Below are 20,036 nucleotides of genomic sequence, written 5' to 3' on the forward strand. Positions count from 1 at the left end.
CACCAGCGCAGAGTAGAGGGGGAGAATGACCTCCCTCGACCTACCCTACTGTCCACAGTCTTCCCTATGCAGCCCAGGATGCCATTGGCCTTCTTGGCGACAAGGGCACACTGCTGGCTCATGGATAATTTGCTGTCTACTAGGACCCCCAGGTCCTTCTCCTCAGAGCTGCTTCCCAGCATGTCCGCCCCTAACCTATACTGGTGCTTGGCATTCTTCCTTCCCAGGTGCAGGACCTTGCACTTGCTTTTGTTGAACCTCATTAGGTTCTTCTCTGCCCAGCTCTCCAGCCTGTCCAGGTCACGCTGGATGGCAGCACGGCCCTCTGGAGTGTCGGCCACCCCTCCCAGCTTGGTATCATCAGCAAACTTGCTGAGGATACACTCTGTCCCCTCATCTAGGTCATTAATGAATATATTGAACAAAATTGGACCAAGTATTGACCCCTGAGGGACACCACTGTCTCAAGTATCAAGCCTGAAGCTTTCAACATTAAGCTTCCCCTATTAAACATTGGAGGAAACCAGATTCCCCCTGAGGCTCTGGGCTGGGAGATGCTGATATCTCCTTGGAAAGATGCGTTTATCAATAAAATCTGATTGTCCTGCTTTCTCAGTGCCTGGCTATCAATGGGACCCCCAAGGAGAAAGGGGGAGCTGGTGGGCAGGGGGGCCGTGGGCAGGGGGGCCATGGGCACCTGCCCTCCTGCTGGGGGGGCGGGAGGTGGGGCGGGAATTTTGTTGCTGGGGGATTTGGGCCTCAGTGGGGACCAGACAGGCTCCTGGCCATAGTCCTGCCACCAGCTGAAAATATCCCCGGGTAGGGTGCAGGTGGGGGCCCCCCTGGTCACCAGCAGCCCACTATTGGGAAGTGGCAGCGCTTGGCATGCAGCAGGGCTGGGAATGTGGCTGGAGCCAGATGCTGGCACTGAGCTCATGCCCCAAAATAGCCCCTGAGCATGTCCCCACCTGTTTCCACCCTGTCACTCAGCAAGGGTTTGGGGGGCACAAGAAGTGGCGGGGCAGGCAGGGATGCTGAGATGCTGTGGGGTGGAGCAGGGACATGGCTAGGCTGGCATGTGTCCCCCGTCTCTAGGACCTGTCCATGGCAGCATAAGCTACAACCATCATGAGCAGCGAAGGCAGCATCCCACATCACTGCCAGCGACCTGCTGTCGCCCCACAGGCACATATCCGGGGGTGCAGAGGAGCTGTCTTCCCTGGAACGCTTGCCCCTGGCTAGGGTCCAGGATGGATTTGTGGCTCTTGCAGACATCTCAGTCCTCCCAGTTGTCCCCTGACAATCTGTGTTGGCCTGATCTGGCACTAGGCTCTCACCCAGGTACCAACCAGACATGGGGCCCCTCTGAGCAGCCAGCAAGGACAGTGAGTGGGTGATGCACGGCAGTGGCCCTGGCCTCATCTGGGCAGTCTGGGGCCACGGGAGCTCTGGCACCCCTGGCACGGGGCTGCAAGCACACACACACACACACACACCCCACCGTGTCCTCCAGGATGGGGTACAGGCAAGGGGTGGTGGCACAAACACCAGGGGAGGGACATGGGGTGCGATTTGACCCAGTCCCCTAAATCTCCCCTGACAGAGCGAGGTGTTATTTTGGCAGGCAGGTTTGGGCGAGCACACGTGGGGGCTTGAAGCTGAGACGCTGCATTCATGAGGTACCAACACCTCCGTGGGGACCCAAATCCGGCTGAGCTGGAGGTGGACAGGGAAGCCACAGCCCAACTTCTCAGGGACCAGAGGGATGGGGCATGACATTGAGGCATGGGTTGCACATGGGAAGTTCCTGTTAGACAGCAGGACAAGCCTTTCCCCAGGAGGGGTAGTCGGACCTTGGAGTGGGGCATGGAGTGGGGAGCCCCATCCTTGGAGATCTTAAGCCAGGGTGGGGCTGGGCATGGGGCAGCAATGGGAGGGATGTGCACCCACACCCCTCTGCATCCCCTTGTCCTGGAGGCCACCCCAGAGGATGGTTTTGAGGGCAGACCCAGGCACCTGGATGGCCCCAGCTGTGGTGCCGGTCGGGCATGACCCTGATGCCTGGAGCAAAGGGGAGTGGGCAGCAAGGGGGAACTGCTCCTTCAGGGGGGACATTTGAAGGCTGAAGCCCTGCCTTGCCCTTCCTAGCTGCTTACACCATGCGCATCATCATCTTTCCCCTGAGTGCTGAGCCCATGAAGTTGCTCTGGGCTGAAGCATCTCACAGAAAGCCATCCATCCTTGCCCAGGAATGAGGGGAGATGCATCTTCCCCCTCCCCTCAGAAGCCACATGCTGGCAGTTACTGACTCTCCTTGTCCAAATATGTGCCTAATTCATCAGTATTAATAGCTGTTCTCCAGAGTCCAGCAGTGGCTCTTCTGCTGCTTTCTCCATAGTGCCAGCAGCCTCGGATGCTCCCGTCCCTCCTATGCCCCCCTGCAACCCAGGGCTGAGGGCTCCTAGAAAGCCACTTGCTCCAGCTCTCAAAAACTTTTTGCTCCTCTCTGCTTGGAGCACTGGTGCCAAAAAGTTGTGTCAGGCAAGGGCTGGATGCAGTCCTGGGGCAATGGGCTGGGGGAGCCCGCGCACCCCTCCTGTCCCCATCCCAGCCTCCCCACATACTGCATGGCTCCTGCAACCCCTCTGCCAGCTCCTTCCAGTCCCCTCCCCAGTCCAGAGCCCTCCCTGCAGCTGGGAATGCACCAGAAGCATTTACAAGTGTTATTAAAGTGTGTGTTATTTTTGGAGGACCTGGGATCTGAAAGGTTTGCAATTTTTTTTGCCTGTGGAATACAGTTTATTTAGAGCAGAAAGACAGAGAAAGGTAGTGGGCAGCCCACGTACCCTGTGTCGCCCTGAAATGTCACCCTATGGGCTGTGCACGGGCCAGGTGTCCCTGTGGGTGCCAGGGACAGTGGCACCAAGGTGCAAGGCAGTGGGGAGATGGGTGCCAGGGAGCCTGTGCAGAGCCGAAGCTCTCCTGTCCTGCCATGACGCAGGAGCTGGACAGGGAGGCTAGAGGCTCAGCTCGCTTCTCTCCCGGAGGATTTTCCCCATGTGGCCAGCCCACAGTGTCCTCAAGTGCAATCACAGCCTGTGGGTGTCCGCGAGTGCAGTCAGCCTGTGAGTGTCCCCAAGACTACAGTGCCAGCCCGTGGGTGCCCCCAATTGCTGTGCCAGCCCCTGAGGGGCCCCCAAGCCAGTGCCAGGAAGCAGGGTCCCCCAGGCTCCAGGGTGCAGTGACAGGGTGTGCCTAAGACAGTGCCAGCCATGTGGTGTCTTCTAGCACAGGGACAGCTCTGGATGGAGCAGAAGCAGGTCTTAGGCCCTGGGGGTGGACTGCCGGTGGTGTCCCTGGGGCATGGTAACAGCACACTTCCAGCCCATGGACATCCCAAGTGCAGGGCCAGCCACGGGATGTCCCCCACAGTGGTGAGAGGCAACAGGTTGTCCCCCTAGCCCAGTGCCATCAGGGTGTCCCTGGGGAAGTACCACCAGAAATGCCCCTACTGAAGTACTCCGGGGTGTCCCTGGCACAGTGCCACCGGGATGTTCCTAGTGCAATATCCCCAGTGTCCCTAGTGCAATACCCCCAGGGTGTCCCCAGTCCAGTGCCCCCAGGGTACCCCTAGTGCAGTGATCCGGGGTGTCCCTAGCACAGTGTCACCAGTGTGCCCCTAGTGCAGTGTCCTGGGGTGTCCCTAGTGCAGTGCTCTGGAGTGTCCCTCACCCAGTGCCACCGGGATGTCCCTAGCACAGCAGTGTCCCTAGCACAGTGTCCTCGGGATATCCCTAGTGCAGTGCCCCTAGGTGTCCCTAGTGCATTGCCCTGGGGTGTCCCTCGTCCGGTGGTCCCCGTGGGTGCCCGGTGCCGGGGCTGCAGGGGTGCCCGCCGGGGGTGCCGCCCTCCCGTCCCGCTCGGCGCGACGGGGCCGGTGGCGAGCCTGTCCCTAAAAGGTGCTGGCGGGCAGCGGGGGAGGTGCCGGGGCAGCCCCCGCCCGGCGCGGCCCCTCCCCGGCTCTTAGGCGGTGCGGCGGGGCGTGGGCGCAGTGTCGGTGCTCCCGCCGCCCCCGGTGCTCCCGCCGCCCCCGGTGCTCCGCCGCCCCCGGTGCTCCGCGCCCCGCCGCCACCATGGAGGCCATCAAGAAGAAGATGCAGATGCTGAAACTGGACAAGGAGAACGCCATCGACCGCGCCGAGCAGGCGGAGGCCGACAAGAAGCAGGCGGAGGACCGCTGCAAGCAGGTGGGTGTCCCACGGACTCCCCCGGCATTGCCTGGGGACCCCCGCCTTAAGGATGTCCAGCCCCGGGGACCCCATCCTGCTGGGTGTCCAGCCTGGGGACCTTCTGCCTAGAGGTGCTCAGCCCTGGGGACCCCATCTCGCTGGGTGTCTAGCCTGGGGACCCTTGTCCTAAGGGTGTTCTGCCCTGGGGACTTTGCCCCACTGGGTGTCCAGCTTGCAGATCCCAGCTCTAGGGGTGCTCAGCCCTTGGGATCTCACCCCACTGGGTGCCTGTACCTGGAGACTTCACCCTGCTGGGTGCCCATCCCCAGGGACCAGCACTCCAGCCTGTTGCCCCTGACCACTCATGTCAGTCCCCCCCAAACATGCCATGTCTCAGTGGGACACCACAGTGCCACCTCCCTGTCCTTCTGCCAGGGAGACCCTTGGGGACAGTGTACTCCCACCCTAGCCACAGAGATGGGAGCTTTCTTGGTGCCCTCTGGAGCTGTGTCCCCAAGTCAGGACTTCTACAGTCCCTTGCACGGGGAGGGAGCCCACCACCCCCTTACCCCCCGCTGGGCTCAGGGATGCTGGGGGCTGCTCTGGCCCTGGGAACCAAGGGCTCCCTAAGGACATGTGGCCCCAAAGTCGACAGAGTGAGCATGTCTGCATGCTCCTGCTGTGCTCCCAGCCTTGACCACCCCAGGAGGAGGATGGCCACCCCCTCCCTAGCCTTGTGGGCACTGCCATCACCCCTGACCCCCGCCCTCCATCCCTTCTCCAGCTGGAGGAGGAACAGCAGGGCCTACAGAAGAAGCTGAAGGGCACGGAGGATGAGGTGGAGAAGTACTCTGAGTCTGTCAAGGAGGCCCAGGAGAAGCTGGAGCAGGCAGAGAAGAAAGCTACAGACGTACGTAGGCATGCTAGCAACTCCTCCCTTGCACGGGTGCCAGACCTTGGGGGGGGTGAAGGAGGAGGGGGGCCTTATATGGAAAGTGTCCGTGGGGAAGACTGTCAGCATCCCATTTCTGGGATGCTGACACTGAACCTGGCTGAGATGCAGGGCAGGGACCGGCCGGATCCTGCTTGGGGTGCAGGGGCCAGGCAGGATGTGGCAGGCACTGCTCAGTCAGCTCTGGAGTTTTGTGGGCAGCTGCCTGCCTGGTTTCCCAAAGCTAATGGGGATGAGTGTCCCGAGCTGTGTCACTGGTCCCTGGGTATGTGCCTCCACAATGCTTGTAGAAAAAAAGTCTGCGGCACTTGCTAAACTGTCAGAAAAGCAAAGAAGAAATGGAAAAAACTCTTGCCCGTGGCCAGCTGCTGAGAGCTGGCTGTGAGGAAGGATGCTTGGGGTGTGTGGTGGGGGGCTCGGTCATTTTGGTGTCCAATGTGCCACCCTGTACCCTGGGAAGGGCAAGGCCAGGAAGAGTTTTATTTAGTGCCATGACTGATGTTTCTCCTAGGAAATGGATCCTGCCAGGGAGATGTTAGGAAGATGTTGAAATTGGCTTGTGCCTGGCCAGGGTGAAGGGTGGAACAGCCGTGTGTGGCCACAGAGCTGCTCAGGAACGGGGTATAATGACCTGCAGTGCCACACAGGGTATTTGACACCCTATAAATAAATCCTCCTTTTGATAGCCAGTTCTTCTTTGATGAAAACCAGCCCTGGAAACTGAAGGAGAAGCTAAAGGGGATCTGGTTGGACTGCAGTCAGCAGGGCATGGACAGTCTTTTTAGGATTGAGAACAAAAAATTCAATTCCAGATGGTTTATGGAGCTAAATGGGGGAGATGTGTCACATTTCTGAGGTGGCTGCCAAGGACAGGGGCAAGCAGACAAGGATGAGCAGCAGCAGCACAAGTCCCTGGGGCATCCTGGAGCCCCCAGGGAATGGCTGGGGGGGCTCCCCAGCATTGTTTGCTGACCCTACAGACCTGCCCCAGTTTAGTTAGATACTAAACCAAGTAGTTAAAACTGGAAGGCCACATTTATCCTGGTGTGGGGCAGGCACATCAAGCTGGGCAGAGCAGCTGCCATGTGTAGCGGGGGTCTGTACTGGTCTGACTGGATCCATGCTGGTGTGGGACAGGGCAAGCTCGGTGCGGGATCTGGCTGAGTGTGGATGGGATGTCCCTGGTGAGGGGCTTGGAGGAAGAGGCAAATGGTGGCACAGGGCAGACATCAGCCATGAGGTGCAGAGCAGTTTGCTGCTGGCAGCAGGCTGTGTGATGCTGTCCTGGGCAGGAAAGGTGCATTGCCACGCTCTTGATTCACAGCAACTCAGCAAGTCTGTGGGCTTTGACAAGGAGAGTCTTGTCCCAGCAGTTATAGGGGATGGGAGCCACCAAACCATTCAGGGAAGGGCTGGATGGGGAGGCATGAAGGAGCACTCCTGCAGTGTCAGGGAGGGCAGGCTGGCTGCAGGCGGGTGTTTCCGGTAGGGCTGGGAGCCCATCACCAGCACAGCTGCCCCGGGGCCATGCCAAAGCCTGGACAGGCTGTGCCATGTGCAGGGCACCAGGAGTTGCCAGGTCCCCATGCCAGGGACCTGAATGTGCTGATAGCACTAAGTGCTGGGGCTGGTGTTACCTCTTCCCCAAGACAAGGTGCAGCGCTGCTCACAGCTTTGGTGGAGGAAGCGCAAAGTAGATCCCTGGAACCCACCCACCCACCTCCCCAGGGACCCTCATGCCTCTCTTGGCTGCCAGGACAGTGTGTGCCTGTGAGCACAGAGTGTCCCCATCCCTTGGCCAGGTCAGGGCCCATCACAGCGATCCAGACAGACTCCTTCTCTCAGCAAAAATGTCAAAAAATGCTTTAAAAGAATAAATCTCACCCTGCTCTGGCACTGCCCTGCCTCTGGCATGGGGTGGCAGCGCATGAAGCCCACAGGGACTGCACTAAGGGATGCAAATGCAACTTTCCCAGGCACTTGGAGAGGGGTCAGATGGTGGCACAGACCAGAGAGCACGTGACCCCAGATTGGCAGCTCCACGGCACTGGCAGCCCCTTCCCAGCAGCTCTGTGAGACCACTGTGGCATCACCACCTCCTTGTCCCCAGAAGGGACAGCCCGTGGGGCCCACAGCAAGATGCTGGCAGGCGCTGATGGACGTGGTGCAGCCAGGACAGCAGGTTTAGCAGGAGCAGCCCCCTCCAGCCCCCCACGTCCCAGCTGGTAACCTATCCCCAGCCACCACGCGGGGTGCAGCAGAGCTCAGGGAAACTCCGCAGTTCCCAGGCCATGATCCCAAAGGCTTCACCCAAGTTCCCGCCCTAGTTGCTCTCCCTGGCTGAGACTTTGCTCTTATTTGGCAATTCCCTGAGCTGGTGGGAGGGAACAGGGTTCTGCTGGGAAGTGACTGCATCCCTGGGTGGGGCCAGAGCAAGAGGCACTCAGCCCAGCCGGACTGCTGCCCCCAAACCTGCCCCCCAACCTACCCCCTACCCCTGCCCCTTTGCTGGCGACAACCTCGCTTTCTGCTCCGGGCCCTGTGTGCCAGCCTGGGAGTGCTCTCAGCACCCAGGCATCAGGCTGGGAGTGGGGCAGGACCAGCCAGGCCAGGGGACCCACAGCACCACCTATTCCCCTGCCACTTAGCAGGGGGACATGGGGCTGCAGGGCTCCGTCAGCAGTGTGGCTGGGTCCCCCCCAGGCCCCCTGACCCTGGAGCCAAGGGCAGCCGGTGGGGTCAGCCCGGGAATTGGTGTCCCTGGAGGCAGGTGTGCTGCTGGGGCTGCCCAGGAGCTGTCAGAGCTCCTTAAGGGAGGATTGAGTGCCACCAGCACCAGTCCCTCCTGATGGATATGCCCTGACCAGGATGCAGAGACAAGAGCTGGGAACTGGCCTCCCCTATGGGGCAGAGCCCCCAGGGCAGCTGGGGGGTGCGGGGGGTCCCACGGGTCTCTGCGGGGCTGCTGGCCAGGTCCCCACTTGGGGAAAAAGATGCCAAGGGACTGAGTGGGATGGCTGCTGGGGACCTGACTGTGCCTGTGTGGACCCCCAGGGGGATGCCTGGGAGTGGGCTCTGCCCCATGGCCCCTATGGGGCAAAAGCCCATGACACCCCATGGCTCTGCAGCAGGAGGTGTGGGGGCAGAGCTTGGGGAGCACCTATGGGTACATTGCTCCCATGTCCATGGGTCTTGCAGGGGCCAGGCTCTGGCACCCCCACATTCCCTGTGCTTCTCTCCATCACTCTTAGGGGAGCTTGGTAGGACTGTACACCCCTGTCTGGGGGGGCACCATGTGCCCTGTCTTGGGGGGCTGTGTCCTGTATCCTAGGGGGCACCATGCACCCTGCCTGGGGGGGGGGGGGAGGGGGAGGGGGGCGGGACGGTGTGCCCTGTCCAGAAGCCACTGTGCATCTTGCCTTTGGGGGGGTAGGGACAGTGATTCCTGCCTGGGGAGGACCATGTGTCCTGCCCAGGAGGGCACCCTATGTCCTACTGGGGGGGGACGGGGGGACGACTGTGCACCCGGCCTGATGGAGGACTGTCCCCTGCCGGGGGCGGGCACCGTGCACGCTGCCCTGGGGTCTGTGTGCGCTGCCCGGGGTAGCGGCGGCCTAGGTCGGTCCGTGGCAGGAGGAGGAGGAGGAAGAAGAGAAAGAGGAGGAAGAGAAGGAGGAGCAGGAAGAGCAGGAAGGGATGGAGGCAGGGCGGGCGGCAGGAACGGTTGCTGCCTGAGCGCTTCCTGCACGAGCCGGGCGGATCCCACAAAGGGCTCGGCGGCACGGCCTCTCTGCGCTCCTTGCCGGCTGCTTTGCGCCATGGCCGGCACCAGCTCCATCGATGCCGTTAAGAAGAAGATCCAGAACCTGCAGCAGGTGGCCGATGAGGCAGAGGAGCGCGCCGAGCACCTGCAGCGGGAGGCCGATGCCGAGCGGCAGGCCCGGGAGCGGGTAAGGCGCAGGGTGAGGGGGCTGCCGGGGGGGGACAACGGTGCGGCAGGGAGGGTGGCGCCGCGGCAGCTCCCTGGGATGCCCCACCGACTTCGGCAACGCCGCCGGCATCCTTCCCTGTGGGCTGGCCCCGGGCGCCCCCCCGCCCCGGTAGCCGGCCTGGCTGCCCCCGGGGCGGAGCACCAGGAGGTCCCGGAGGAGCTGGAGGGCGCTGCCATCCAGGTGCCGTGGCTGCGTCCCTGCCTCTGAGCTGCCTCCTCCAGTTGCCTCTTTCATGGGTCTTGCTAGGGATGTTCCGTGTCCTGGCTCTCCAGTGTGTCCCTTTGTGGGGACAAGCCACCCCTTTGCACTGCCGTGGGCCAAAATTTCCACTCTGTGGCAGTGGAACAGCATTTCCAGGCTGCAACTTGTTCCCGGTTTGGCTTTTTTATTGTTGTTGGAGACTGAGGTTTTTTTTATCTCTTTTTCCTATGCCCACTCCTTTAACATCCTCACCATATCGGGGGCAGCAGAGCTGGGTGCGGTACCTGGGCTGTTGTCACTCAGGCTGTGTGTGGAGGAAACAGCTCTTTCCTGCAGCTGCAGATCGGTTCCCTGGTCACCAGGCGCTGCCAGAGAGCTCATGTTCCCGAGTGTCCATACGGGACGCTCTGACTCACTTTTGGGATGATTCTCTGGGAAAAAAGCTCTTGCCAGGTTGAGGCAGACACCACAAACAGAGCATCACCCAATGGGAGCCGGCCCCAGCTCCCCATTAGGTGTTTTGGCTGGGGATGAGCTCTCAGTGAGCCCAGAAAGAGGGTGTTCACAGGGTGGAGGTGGCTATTGTGCCAGCCATGGGGCTAGCCACCTACCTGGCACACTGATGGGCTGCCACGCTTGGAGCAGTGCCAGCTGCATCCGTCCCTACCCTGTCAGCTCGCCATGGAGGACCATGGGTGCTCAGCAGGGCCAAGCAGGGTGTCAGCCCCATGGTCCCCTTGCTTGGCCAATGTCCCCCAGTGCTGGAGCACGAGACTGGCCAGGACTGGGCACTGCAGCCAGCCAGGCCTGCTCCAGCCTGTGAATAAGCAAGAGACATTAATCCCCCGGGTTTGGCGCATGCCTCCCTGCATCTTGGTGCATGGGGCTGCTCCCAGTGGCAAGGTCTCATTGCTGCTCATCTCTTTGCATCTGGGGCTTTAATTCCCCACAAACTGCCCCGGTGGGGAGTGAGGCCAGGAGCTGCTGAAGCAGCGTTTCCCGGCGGTGGTGATGGAGCAGGCAGGGGGCCTTTACCAAATGGAAAGAGCGTGGGGCTAGGCATCAAGGGGCTGGTGGGGCCTAGGACCACTGCTCCCGGCCAGCCCTGACTCCTGACCCCATGCACGGGGAGCCTGGGGAAGCAGGGAGCCCCAGTCCCATGGGCCCTGGTGGCTGCAGCTTAGCTGGGCTCCAGCCTGCTGAGGATGACTTGCTCCATTGCCCCCAGTGCCTTGCTGTACATCAGCCAGGGGGAAGAGTTGGGGGGGGCAGGGGGCTGCACTCAGCTTCTGGCTGCCCCATTGCACAGGGCTGGCGGGGGGTCCCCACAGAAGAGGTTCCCGGCTTGCTCCACCGCCTCTGTAAACAGGAAATCCACAAGCATCCTCAGTCTCCTTTTTGGGAGCAAAGCTGCACAGGACATTCCTCCCCCTTTACTCACTGCTCTGCAAACCCCAAATACCATCCCCGTGATGGTGCGACTGCTCCAGCCACCCTACCCTGGTGAACGCGCCTCGTCCCTCTCCAAGGCAGGAGCTGAAGGTGCAAGGAGGACACAGTGGAGGGGTTGCACAGGCCGGGCTCATTGCGTGGCTGGGAGGAGCCAGCATCAAACAGGGTGCTAGGGATGGAGAGAGACCCATTGTCCCTATAGAAAGGTGATGGGATGCGTGCCCCAGCCAGGCTTGTTGCATAGTGCCAAGGGGTGTTCTGGGTAGCGAATGCAAAAGTAACTGCCAAAAATGCTTTTTATATCTCAAGATATATATATATATATGTCACATGGTGTGACTGAGGGGTTTCTGCTCCCCCAGGCTGAGGCTGAAGTGGCTTCTCTGAACCGCCGTATCCAGCTGGTGGAGGAGGAGCTTGACCGAGCCCAGGAGCGCCTGGCCACTGCCCTGCAGAAGCTGGAGGAGGCTGAGAAAGCGGCTGATGAGAGCGAGAGGTGTGATGGGGAGGGACAGTGAGGGTGGCGTTGGGTCACCCTTGATTGCAGGCAGCCCCCTTGGTTTCGCAGTGGGGTTTGGGGATTCCCCTTGTGAGAAACGCTCCTTATCCAATAACCACGGCTCAGGCAGTGATTGATACGAAGCACGTTTTATTTAAACATTCTTGCAAGAAGGGGTGACCTAGCAGGTAGGCACACCTGAGGTCCCGAAGTAACTTCTTTTTATTTCCTATCCCCGGCCGAAGTTTCCCTCCCCTGTTTCCCCACTGGCTAGGTACTCCAGGGTTTACAGCCTATCCGATTCGCCTAAAACTACTCCCGTTCGCTCCGCCTCTGTTTACTTCTCCCCATCACCCCTCCTAAACCCCTTACTTCACCTGTTTCTTTCTTCCCTGTTTTGGTATTATTGCCCAGGGTTGCTGGTCTCAGTTAAACGTTCATCCTCCCGTTAAACCACCGATCTGGCACAGACTGGTTTCTCCTTTGTCTAAGGGATGAGCATTCTTGCATGTCTCCTGATAAGCCTTTGTGTTGTTAATCATTCTCTAGCTGCATCATTGCAGACTGGCCAAGTTGTTCCTCTGCAAAAACAATACTTAGATTTTTCTTACACCCTGAAGTGATCTTATGGGGTTTGCGTTGGTTTTCCTGCAGACCCGGAAGGGAAAGAGCAAAGCCTTGATGCAGAGAAGTCCCCCAGATATGGGCGTTCTTGGCACACTTTGAAATTTCCAGGGCACCCGTAAAATCCTGAAAAATTTGATCTGGTGCTTATACAAATATAAGTCTGTAACCAAAGCCAGAGGGTGCTCGGAGCCTGTTTTCTGCCCCCGAGCAGCTTCCTCTGCTTGAGAGCTGAGCAATGGCCTAGGAGGGGACTTCTGCACCTGGGAACCGTGGTTGACCTTTGAGAATGAACCAGCCTCATTAAAAAAAAAGTTCTGCAGAGTGTGTTTCCCCATCCTCATGGCAAGCAGGTTTACTGGGCAGGAGCTGTGCAGGCAAGGGCACTCAAGTTGTATGGGAATGCTGGGACGTTTCACAGCATTCCTGACAGTTATGTGAGCTCTTCCCTCCATTGGCAAAGACCAGTTTGAGCAAAAGCATCTGAGCAAGAGGAGAAGAGCCTGCAGGAGTCCCTGCTGTGGGGGTTCGGTGACACCCTGCTTGTGAGCATCACACCTGAATGGGAAAATGCTTTGCTGCAGGATGTTTTCTAGCATTTCCTAAAGGTTGCTGGACTGTCAGGCTGCTTTTGTGGAGGTTGCGGCCAGTTCATCCTGGGCTGCACACATTTTTACCCCCCCAGACGATAGGTTCAGGACCTGCCTGGTTGAGAGGCACCATGGCCACATCTCGCTCTGGGACACGGCCCTGGGGTGGCCTTGGGGTCAGCTCTGCTTCTTTAATTGTGCGCAGGAGTATCCTTGGGGTACCACTGGTGTGACCCTACTGCATGAGGTGGCCAGCGAGTGCAGGTGTCCCAAGCCTCTGGAGCTGGAGGATGGCAGGGTCAGGGCACAGTGGGTGGGCAGGGTGTTGCAGGTGCCACATCGACCCACAGCAGTAACATCTTTTGGTTTGGGCTTTCCCCAGAGGTATGAAGGTCATTGAAAACAGGGCCATGAAGGACGAGGAGAAGATGGAGCTCCAGGAAATGCAGCTGAAGGAGGCGAAGCACATAGCGGAGGAGGCTGACCGCAAATATGAGGAGGTGCATGCCTGCGCCCGCATGCCCCTTCCCCCAGTGCTGATCCCCTGGTGGCACCCAGAGCTGCCTTCCCACAGCCCTGTGCCCCAAGCCAGGGCAAGTGCAGGGCTGATGCATGCCCCTTGCTGCCATTGACAGGTTGCCCGCAAGCTGGTTGTCCTTGAGGGAGAGCTGGAGCGCTCGGAGGAGAGAGCAGAGGTGGCGGAGAGGTGAGTAGGGCTCCCAGCGGGCAGCATGTGGGTGTCCCACACGGCCCTTGTCCTGAGTCCCGGGCAGCTGGGGGCAGTTGTGTGTCCATGTGGGGACGGGGACATCCCTCCCTGGGAACAGCAGGGTCTGCTGTTGGGGTGGTCCCTGGGCTCACAGGCTGGGAGCAGGGGGATGCCAGCCTGCCGGCAGCACATCCTTGACCCTGTTCTCTGCTGTTCCACCCCGGGGTGCCCCTCTTCCACCCCAGCCGAGTGAGACAATTGGAAGAAGAGCTGCGGACCATGGACCAGACTCTCAAATCCCTCATTGCCTCAGAGGAAGAGGTACTGGGGTAGGGGCACAGGGCAACATGCAGCAGCCCCCCTCTCTCTGTCACTATCTCTTGAACCATGTGAGCCACCTCTCTCCTCTCTGCACCACTACCTCTGCTGCCGACCTCCCCTCACCTCTCTCTATGGTGGGCGCAGGCTGGGCATGCTCCTCCATCCTTCCATGCTTGCTCTCCTTCTTGGCAAGGCTGGCGGGAGCCCAGCCAGCAGCAATGCAAATGTGAGGAGGCATGAGGAATGGATGCGTCCTGGCAGCTTCCCCTCGTAGCAGCTCTGCTTCTTCTCCACCTGCGCTGCCTGAGTTTTCTCCTCTCTCAACTTGTTCTCTCTCTTTCTTTCTTCCTTCCTTCCTTCCCAATGTCCTCTCTTTCTGCTCCTCTCTCTCACCTGCCCCTTGGCCCTGCTCCCCTGCCTGGTGGCCCCTGCTCGGGATGTAGTAAATGTGGTGACCTAGAGGAAGAGCTGAAAATTGTCACCAACAACTTGAAGTCCCTGGAGGCACAGGCTGACAAGGTAGGACCCGGCGGGGCTGCTGGGGCTGGGCAGAGTGCGTAGAGTCTGGGGGTGCTGGGGTCCCCCACCAGGGCAAAGGATGACCAGAGGTGTCCTGTGGGGCTCATGGGTGCCCGTCTCTGTCTCTGTAGTATTCCACCAAGGAGGACAAGTATGAGGAGGAAATCAAGCTTCTAGGGGAAAAACTGAAGGAGGTAAGGGGGCTGGCACTGCATCGGTGCAGGCACGAGTTTGCCATCCCATGTGGGTTTTGACCCTGTTATGCCCATGTCCTCTCACCCTTCCCCAAATTGCAGCCCTACAGCATGGCGGGTAGCTGAGTCTGGGATGCCCCTGTGGGGTCCTGCTACCCCAGAGAAGGTCCCTGTCCCATCTGGAGGGGTGGTGTTTGCATCTACAGGGAGCACAGCCCTGCTGGGGTGCATCTTACAGCCCCATGCTGCACTCTGCTCCTGCTCTGCTAGCCTCTGCCCTGCGTGGTGTCCTGCTCCCAGGACATGCGCTGGCAGGAGCTCATGCCCTGCGCACACTAACTTCAAGCCGTGTCTAATTTGGGGTCATCCATCTAGTGTTGGTTGCACGCGCAACCTGTGAAGTGTGTGGGCTCCTATGATGCCTCTGCTTTTGGTGGTCAGGACAGGCTGGGATAAACAGGAAGCCCAACATAAAGGCACTTTGTCCAGCTGCCTCCTTTGAGGGCAAGCTCTCATCTCTTCTGCTGGTTTAGGGCGTGGGGGTCCATGGGGCCTTTGTCCCTTGCCTTTCCTAGGGGAGGGCTCATGAGGGGAAAACAGGAGATGCAGACATAGCAGATTTGGGGTGCAGTGCAGCCTGCGCTGTCCCCATTGTGCCTTGCAGCTCACCCTTCACCCCTTGCATTCCCACAGGCTGAGACCCGGGCAGAGTTTGCAGAGCGGTCTGTGGCAAAGCTGGAGAAAACCATCGATGATCTAGAAGGTAAAATGTCCTCACTGGCCCTGTGTCCCTCTTTCCCAGGGAGCACTGGCCAGGATGTGCCCCCAGTGGGGCTGGACAGGGCTTGGCTGGGGTGAGGGTGTGGGCAGGGGTCCTGGGATGGGGGAGGCTGGATGTCGTGGTGTCTGGTGTGGGGGCACAGAGCTGCGGGGTCTGTGGCTCTGCCTTCAGGTGAGGAATAGGGCTGCATCCACACCACCTGTGCCCACACACTCCCGCTGCCCTCAGCCCCCCTGCTCACAGCCACTCTCTCTCTCCCCTGCCTGCCCTCCAACTTTACTCCACTGCCTGCCCCCCTGCCTGCCCCCCGCCTACAGATGAAGTGTATGCGCAGAAGATGAAGTACAAAGCCATCAGCGAGGAGCTGGACAATGCGCTTAACGACATCACCTCCCTCTGAAACCCCCACTGGGCACCAGCACCGCCCCCCCCCCACACACACATGCCTCACCCTTCCCCCCAGCTCAGCTCCTTGCCTGCCTGTCCATCCCACCACTCTCCCTGCCTGTTTGTCCCTTCTGTCCTTCCCAGCCTTTGGGACAGGAGCCGGACCAGGGTGTTCCTGCAATACCCCTCTTTGTGGGGAGACAAGGTGTAGGTGCTTAGGGGTGTTTGGCGGGGAAGGGGAGCAGCCCCCAGGACTCCCACATGCTGAGTGGATGGTGCCTACACAGTTGCAGGTCTGTGCTCTACCATTGCCTGGCAAGGAACAGAGCTGTGCACAGGAGCCCTTTGCTTCAGTAGCTTCCCCCTCGGCTCCCTGGCAGCACAAGCACCAGGGACCCCACAGCTCTTGTGCTGGGGGAACACCTGCCCCCCACATCCCCCCAGCAAAGCCCCCTGGTTCTGCTTGCTGAGCCTAGGGCTGGGGGGACCTGCACAGGGGAAGCAGCACTTCCACCGCCAAAACAGAGGGGAGGGCTTAGGCCTGGGGGACAGAGGGGAGGTCTGGCTGTGCAGGCAGCCTATCCCTAGGCAGGCAGCCCCTAGACCCCCACTCCTCCCTCACCCCTGCCTCCCTTCTGTCCTTTGCACATCACTTTTCAGTTTGCATTTCATGACTTTTCTGTTCTGTCCTTCTGAGTTACTAAGTTGGTCTCAATAAAGTATTCTCTCTCCTCCATTTCTTTGTTTCCTTCATGCTGCTCTGTCCCTCACCTTCTGCCTGCCTTGTGCAGGTGCCGGCAACTGGGTGGTAGGAGGTGGTTGCAGGCAGCTCATAGCCATGGGACCCCTGGGACGGCCACGGTTGAGCCCTGAGCAGCTCCCGCGCTGCCAGGCTGAGTGGAATGGGGCCCTTTGTGCCTCTGCATGATCTTTGTGCCCAGGGCATGACCCCCACCACCCCCTGGCTCTTGGACACAGCTTTCCTCATCTTGTGCCACCTTCTCCATGACTCTTGTCCTGAAATAGGGTTAGACCTGGTCCTGTCCATTCCCTGTTCCCACTCCCAGACATTGCCCACAAGCAGCAGTCTCAGCCCTGGCATCTCTCCTGCATCACCCTCACATGTCAAAGGGGCTGACCCTACCCTTCAACAGCAATCCCTGGCCCTAAATGGGTCCCTGATCCTCATCCTCCTCCTTCCTCAGCATCCTACCCTGCCTCACAACTCTGTCCCCGAATTGATGGACCCGCAGCCGCAGGACCAGCTGCCTCTTCCTGACAGCCCAGCTTGTTCCCCACTGCTGGCTGGGCAGCAGCAGGATTTCCAGTGAGGGCTTTGGGGAACGCAGTCTCTTTTCACTAACTTGCCTTTCTCTCTCTCTTCCCTCTGCTGCACTGACATCTCCGTTTTCTCTAGAGCGCTCCCAGCAGGAGACCAAGAAAAATCACATTCTCACTAACAAGCTGCGGTTCATCCTTACTGAACTTAACAACTGAGCTGCAGAGAACTCCCGGCCCCAGCCCAGCGTCCTACACCCGGGCTGCCACCGGCCCCATTCATTTCGGCAAGGCTGGGTCGGAGCTGGGAGCCCCTCCCCATTCCCCGCTGGGGTTAGGCGGTGCATGGAGTCTTGGTTTATTCTCCCGGGGGTAACCACCATGCTTGGGGGGGATGGGGAGCCCTCTGGAGCTGACCAGTTTTTCTAGGGAGATGAACAAGGGGTTTTGTGATGTCCTGGGATGCCCATGCAGTGATGGCTGTCCCCTGGCATCAGTATGGCCCTGCCAGGGAGAGATGCAGTGGCTTGTATCGCTGTCTTCCTCCTCTTGTCCCGGGAGTCGTCAGCCAGCCTCTTCCCCCTCATTATGCAGGGAAGATCCCCTTGGAGCAGGGTCCCTGCAGGGTGCTGGGATGGTTGGGACAGGAGCTGGGGACCTGGCAGCACCTGTTGCCCCAAACCTGGAGTGGGGGATGAGGAAGAGCCTGGCTGGGAGCACTGGGAGATGGGGCTGGATGGGCAGAGCTCTCGTCTCATCCCCATCTCTAGAGGAAAGGAGGATGCTTTTTGGAAGTAAGTGCTGGAGGAAGCTGCCTTGGCAGCAGGCTGCCCAGCAGAGCTCAAGAGCTCATCCCTGCAGCCTTGTTAGCTCTGCTCTTTCTCTGCTGTCCTCTCTGTCTGCCTTCCCAGGCTGCTGTCTCACTCTCTTCTTCACAAGAGCACTGCTGGGTCATGCAGCAGGCACTGGCCTCTTTTGTTGGCCAAGGGTTTGTGTGCGAGCCCACAGCCATGGTGGTGATGTCCCAGGGCAAGGTGTGCTGTGGGCAGAGCAGGGAGACAGGATTGTGCTGGTGGCTGGCTGGGGAGGGTTACCTATCAGCAGTATCCATGCTGCAGAGGGCCTGGCCATGGGCAACGGGGTGCCATGGGAGGATGGAAATGCTGAAGAATGGGGACTGCCTGCCCTGAGTGACTGGCCCAGCTAGCCTGGCTGCCCCAGCAGATCCTGGGGTGGATAGACCCATCCCTGCTGGCGGTGGGGCTGCTTGCATGTGCATACCACAGGGATGCCCTGTGCAGCTGGAGGCTGGTGCCATACTGAAATGTCTGTGTGTGTGTGTGTCTGTGCTTGGTGTGGTGTGCGTGGGTCTGGCTGCACCTGGGTATGCTTGGGCTGTGTCTGTGTGTGTGGCTGGCTACGTGTCCCTTGTGTTCACAGAGAGTCTGGCCAGTGCCAAAGAAGAGAATGTGGGCATCCACCAGGTCCTGGACCAGACCTTGTTGGAGCTGAACAACCTCTGAGCTGCCCTGGGGAGCCCCCGTCCCTCTTCCCTACCCCACACGTACACCCCACTGTCACACTCAGGATGTCATCAGCTGAACTGCATCTTGGCTAAATCCACACACACATTGAGAAGAGAAGCCCTGCAGCCTTACACCGTGGCTCAGGGATGTCTTGTCTGTGTACAGCCTGACTAGCTCTGTCCTGTCTTCGTGTCCAAATATTATAACAGTTTGACAATATGGATGGGTGTGCTTGGTCCTTGTGGGAAGCACAGGCACTGGGAGATGGTGGGGGGGGTCTTTTGCCCAGTTCACACAAGGAGGCTCTGCAGGGTCTTGGGTCCAGGGTGGGTATGGCCAGAATAAGGATGTCCTCCATGGCTGTGGGGGGCTGGGAATGATAATGGATATGGTTTGGGCTGCATTCCCAGATCTCTGTCATCTCCTTGGGATGCACAGAAAACCTCCAAGTCTCAAGCTCAGTCCAAACTGACCATCCTCTTCAAATGCACAGTGATATGTCACAGACGTGTCCCTTTCCACAGCCGGCATGTTACCTGCCTGGCACTTGGGGAAGCCACAAGGTCTTTGATCTCTTCATGGAGTCTGCTTCGTGATTCATGTTCATGATGCCCTCTGAGCATGCACACAAGCGTGTGACCATGCATGCACACACTATTACTTACCGGGGTCTTCTCCAGGTCTGTGGTTAGCTGCTTACCCCATGTACTAGTTGAATTTTCTATTACCAGTCACTGAACGTCTGCCTGAGGGACAGCTGTATAAATGAGCAAATATTAATGGAGTAGGCAACCAATTTCCAAAGCATTTGGGAAGTTTTCTCCTGGCTTGCTGTGTTTTCTCCAACACAAAGAGAAGAATGGCAGGATGTGTCTCATCACCGTCACCAAAAAAGGCTGGATTTCCTGGAGATGCCCAAAGTCATGCTCTACTCCTGCCCTCTGCTTCAGGCCCCTCCATGATGTGCACCAAGCCCTGTTATCCTACACTACCTGGTGAATAGCCGTCTAAAAGCACAGCCTTATGCTGCCAGGAAACATAATTCATGCTGATCCCTTGCTGAGCCAGGCCATCGCCCCAGTGAGCGGCCAGCAGAGATAGCTTTTGTTATCTGCTTTCCTTTATTTGCTGCACCTCTCAGCTCAGAAAAGGAGGGTGGTGAGATTGTATCTCTTTCCTGCCCAGGTGCTGCTGGCCTCCTGCCCTCCCCCTGGCCCAGCACCTCTGGTTTGTGGCTCCAAGACCTTCTCCTACAGGGAAAAGGGTTCCCCTCACACAGGGTATTCATTTTCTGGTTGTCCTCCTGGGGTGCAGGACTTGCTGTGAGCTGCAGCCTCCCTCCCTGGGACGTGCTGGAGGGGAAGGCTGGTGCACAGTTGTCCTGGCCATCACAGAATCACAGAATGGTAGGGGTTGGAAGGGACCTCTGGAGATCATCTAGACCAACCCCCCTGCCAAAGCAGGGTCACCCAGAGCAGGTTGCACAGGAACGCGTCCAGGCGGGTTTTGAATGTCTCCAGAGACAGAGACTCCACCACCTCCCTGGGCAGCCTGTGCCAGGGCTCTGCCACCCTCAAAGTAAAGAAGTTCCTCCTCATGTTGGGATGGAACTTCCTATGCTCAAGTTTGTGCCCGTTACCCCTTGTCCTGTTGCCGGGCACCACTGAGAAGAGCCTGGCCCCATCCTCCTGACACCCACCCTTTCAGTATTTATGAGCGTTGATAAGGTCCCCCCTCAGCTGTCTTTTTTCCAGACTGAAGAGACCCAAGTCCCTCAGCCTT

General features: G+C 59.2%; 1 protein-coding gene across 12 annotated transcripts; it reads left to right on the forward strand.

Moving 5' to 3' along the window:
- Positions 1-4,031: 4,031 nt before the first annotated feature.
- On the forward strand, positions 4,032-18,473 carry LOC141735480 (tropomyosin beta chain). 12 transcript variants are annotated; one of them, XM_074568339.1, is made up of 9 exons: positions 4,032-4,247; positions 5,014-5,139; positions 11,189-11,322; positions 12,922-13,039; positions 13,175-13,245; positions 13,494-13,569; positions 14,220-14,282; positions 14,976-15,045; positions 18,169-18,473. In XM_074568339.1, exons 1-9 carry the CDS (start codon positions 4,134-4,136, stop codon positions 18,249-18,251), a joined length of 855 nt encoding a protein of 284 aa, XP_074424440.1. In that variant the 5' UTR covers positions 4,032-4,133; the 3' UTR covers positions 18,252-18,473. The 12 variants fall into 12 exon arrangements, 11 of the variants coding, with proteins under 11 accessions (XP_074424440.1, XP_074424443.1, XP_074424445.1 ...); XM_074568342.1 differs by lacking the exons at positions 13,494-13,569; positions 18,169-18,473 and adding exons at positions 14,013-14,088; positions 15,381-15,494; XM_074568344.1 differs by lacking the exon at positions 13,494-13,569 and adding an exon at positions 14,013-14,088 and having other exon boundaries at positions 4,039-4,247; positions 16,868-18,473.
- Positions 18,474-20,036: the final 1,563 nt, after the last annotated feature.

Source organism: Larus michahellis, chromosome W, assembly GCF_964199755.1.
Source record: "Larus michahellis chromosome W, bLarMic1.1, whole genome shotgun sequence".
Lineage (NCBI taxonomy): Eukaryota > Metazoa > Chordata > Aves > Charadriiformes > Laridae > Larus > Larus michahellis.